The 4,302-nt window shown below is 42.3% G+C and overlaps 1 protein-coding gene across 1 annotated transcript in view; it reads right to left on the bottom strand.

The window, feature by feature from the left end:
- Positions 1–4,302, bottom strand: part of MYO5B (myosin VB) — a 351,393-nt gene that overhangs the window by 34,268 nt on the left and 312,823 nt on the right. Inside the window, exon 35 of the mRNA XM_007943854.2 lies at positions 2,890–2,979. Within this exon, the coding sequence (XP_007942045.2) occupies positions 2,890–2,979 (90 nt within the window). The remainder of the gene's footprint in view (positions 1–2,889; positions 2,980–4,302) is intronic.

The raw sequence follows: 4,302 nt of genomic DNA, 5'->3' as shown, positions 1-4,302 counted from the left end.
AACATTATTCATAACAGCAAAAAGATGGAAACAACTGAAGTGCCCATTTTCAGATGAATCGATAAGCAGACTATGCTACATATACACAGTGGAATATTCCCAACACAAAAGAATAATGAGGAATTTGTAAAACACACAACATGGATTAACCTAGAGGACATTATACTGAGTGAAATAAGTCAACCACAAAAGGACAAATATTGCATGACACCACATTTATAAAAAGTCAAGAAAAGGTTTACAAACATAAACATTCTTTGGTGGTTGTCAGAGATGAGAGATAATTCACTAACTAGAGAGTAGACATGGATTAATGTGGGTGAAGAGAAAGGTGATCTACAGTAAGGGGGAGATCAGCACAACATTACTAAGGCAAAGGGTGACACTGTGAGGTGCACAAGAGTAAAATACATGAACAAAGGGAAATACTATTACATATACAATTCTGCAATAACAGTATTAACAAACACCACCTACGAGTAGATACATAGGTAGACAGGCCAGCTGAACAGATGTGGGAAGGCAAATGGGACTACACCCACAAGTGTAGATAGGCTTTGCAGAAGATATTTCTATACATGTCTTTGTATGTGCTGCAAATATGTCCAAGGATATAATAGAGCATACAGGGGCAAAGTTCTGAAAACTTCTTAGCCATGACCAAACACCTTGAGAGAATGAGTCACTGGGCTTGAAGACTCAGGACCACAGTCTCAGGGGACATCTAGATCAACTGCCATAACATAGCCCACAAAGACAATGTTCTATATCATACCTCGATGAATAGAGATTGGGATATTAAACACTTATGAGTGGCCATCTGAGAACTACTATTGGTCTCTCCTTGTCCTGAGCCAAGAAAAGAGAAGAAAATCAAAGACTCAAGGAAACAATTAATCCAAAGGATTAATGGGCCACGTGAACACCAGTCTTAACTATTGAGACCAGAAGAACTAGATGGTTCCTGGCTACCAATATTGACTGCTTTGACTAGGAACACAATAGAAAGTGCTGCTTAGAGAAGGTAAAAAAAATGAAGAACAAAATTCAAAATCATTAAAAAGACCAAACTTAATGGTCTGATAGAAATTGGTGGGACCACCGAGACTGTGGCCCTTAGATACACTTCAAGTCTGGAACCGAACCTATTCCCAAGGATCAACTTTCAGCCAAACAGCAGACATGCCTATAAGATGAACAGTAACACCACAGAGGAACATACTCCTCAGTACAACCAACCACACGAGACCAAAAGGGTAGCATTTGCAAAAACAAAGCTCAGAAGGCAGGAAGGAGTAGAAAAAAGGAAAAATGGAAACAAGAGAACCTGGGCAGGAAGTAGGAAGAGTGCTGTTACATGGAAGGGATTGCAACCAATGTCATGAAATAAAATGTGCCTACCTTGTTGAATGGGAAACTAATTTGCTCTGTAAACTTTCACCCAAATCACAATAAAAAAAATAAATAAATAAAAATAAAATATACACAGAGATTCTACCTTACTATTTAGATTACACAGGTCTGTTTATACTGTGATTCAAATCTTATCTCCGAGAATAAACTGACTGCCATGAAGTCAGATCTGATTCCTAGTGATTCCTCCTTGGGTTAACTATGGTATAACTATGGAAGTAGATTGCCCAACCTTCCTTCCAAGGAGTGGCTGGTGGGTATAAGTATGTAAAACAGAAGCCTAATGTAATGGACATAGGAGATCTGGTGGTGCAGTGGTTAAGGCATTTGGCTGCTAACCAAAAGATCAGTGGTTTGAACGCACCAGCTGCTCTGTAGGAGAAAGAAGAAGGAGTCTGCGTATGTAAAGAATTACAGCCTTGGAAACCCAATGAGGTCGCTATGAGTTGGAATCTACTTGATGGCAGTGAGTCTGGCTTTTGGAATGGATAGGATCCCTGAGGGCATTGTGGTTAAGCACTTGGCTGCTAAATGAAAGGTCAGCAGTTTGAACCCACCACCAACTCCACAGGACAAAGATGTGGCAGTATGCTTCTGTAAAGATTATAGCCTTGGAAACCTGATGGGGCAGTTCTACTCGGTCCTGTAGGGTTCCCATGAGTGGGAATCGAGTCAGTGGCAACAGGTTTGGTTTGTTTTTGCAGAATGTAATGTAGTTCTTGGCCCTGCCCTAGCCTTATAATGTTTCCTTTAGAATACAGACAACATTGATTAAGGTGATGATTCAATGCAGTAACACTAAGTGTAGTCCTACACTTAAGTAAAAGTCTGTATACTATTAGGATAATGTAAGAGAGGGCAGCTGGCTCAAGGTGAAGGACATTTCTTCCACTAATATAGTAGAAATGATTTCTTTAATATTTAACCCACCCTTTCCAAAGTTACATAAAACAAGCAGGTGATCCAATGATTCCAGAGCTCTGATTCTAAGGAGAGACAGGCAGTCACTTTCCAAAGATGTAAGACTAAGTGGTACGGCACATCCTTTTTCCATCCCTGAAGAGTGTGCCAAAATGTGTTCTGGTATACAAAATGGAGTGAAGATAAGCCCTAAAAAGTATGCTACTATTTTAGTTAACAAGAGCTCTGGTGGCAGGTCAGTGATTTGAACCCATCAGCCATTCCATGGGAGAAAGAGGCGGCAGTTTGCACCTGAAAAGATGTGCAGCCTTGGGAACTTTATGGGGCACTTCTATTTTGTCCTATAGGGTCACTGTGAGTCAGCATTGACTTGATGGCAGTGGGTGGGTATTTTGGTTAACACTGTCTTGACCTTAGGAAGGGAGGATAGTGAGATAAGAGAAAGTCTGGGGAGAAAGAAGACTCGAGGAGACTCACAGGGACCTGGGAATGAGCAGTATCTGGGACAAACTGGGATCTTCACTGGAGAAACCCGAGTGAAGATTCATCACTCACCTCATCCCCACTGTACTGCTTCAAACAATGAAGTAGGCGGCAGGTATTGGATAACCAGAACGATGTCATCTCAAAGTCATCATTGTGCTTCTGCAACAATACAAAGCAAGTCCCAGGTATGAGTAAACGGTTCCCACCTGATTAAACGCTTGCTCAGTACCTCTCCTTCCATGTTTCTTACCCATCATGCTCCAATCAGACTTGATGATGGCAGGGCATTTGCAGGCACAGACTGAGACCCATTGTCAAGGGGTCACATGACTGTTCCTCCACTTCTGGAGACGGTACACAGAACCTCTCTGGGGCCCCTGATCAGTGGCACAAACACATGCACACATACAAGGGACCAGCTCCCTTTGACAGCTGAAGAACACAAAGCCAGGTAACACAGACAAGGCTCTACACTAGCAGCCCTAGGCGCTGGTCTAACCTCATGGGCTAGATGGCCCTGGCTCTTCTGAACTATCAGTTAAGTAATTCAACATAATGGATGTTAAGGAGCATGCCAGTGAAATATGAAATATTTTGATATCCCATTTATCTGGAGGTTAAACGTCCTAATGGCTTTCTGGAAAAGTGCTACACTAAATTGAAAAGGGTACAAAATCACCCAAAGAGCTATGATACCATTTCTGCACTGAAACCAATGACCTCATGGAGCTCATATCCTGTCAGGGAAGCATTTGCTTTGTTTAAATTGTCAGGGATTTAAATTTAAATTGTAAGCTCCGACAAAAGTAACACAAGGAAATGGAATAGAGAATGACATGTAGGGGTGGGGCATGCTAATCGACGCATGTGGGTAGGGCAGGTTTCTCAAAGGATGTGACATTTGAGGTCAGTCCTTGATGATGAGAGGTGGCAGTCATGTATCCATCTGGTAGGAGAGGGCACAGGCAATCCAGAGGTTAAGAACAAGCTTAGCAAATTCTAGGGATGGAAGCAACGGACTGTGACTGAAGCATGGTGAACCCAGGGTGGAGAGGCAGTGAGCCGACAGGGCTGGACAACGTAGCACCCTGTGGTCATGGAGAGGAGTTTGACGTTTACCCTAAGTTGCAATGTGAAACCACTGTAGGGTGTTTTTAGTGCTATATTGTTTCGAGTTGAGATAATTCATATATCTAGAACTCATATACCCTAAATTCTCTTTTGAAGCATACAAATCAGTTGTTGTTGTTGTTGTTAGGTACTGTTGTCTCTAACTCATAGCAACCTTATGTACAAACAGAATGAAACACCACCTGGTGCTGTACCAGCCTCACAATACTTGCTGTACCTGAGCCCATCATTGCAGCCACTGTGTCAATCCATCTTGTGAGGGCCCTCCCCTTTTTTGCTGACCCTCCACTTTACCAAGCATCATATCCTTCTCCAGAGAATGATCCCTCTGACTATGACCAAAGGAGGTGA

The sequence above is a fragment of the Orycteropus afer genome, unplaced genomic scaffold (genome assembly GCF_000298275.1).
Source record: "Orycteropus afer afer isolate SDZICR_OR568_19922 unplaced genomic scaffold, OryAfe1.0 scaffold00113, whole genome shotgun sequence".
Classification (NCBI taxonomy): Eukaryota; Metazoa; Chordata; class Mammalia; order Tubulidentata; family Orycteropodidae; genus Orycteropus; species Orycteropus afer.
This window is presented reverse-complemented; position numbering and strand designations above follow the sequence as displayed.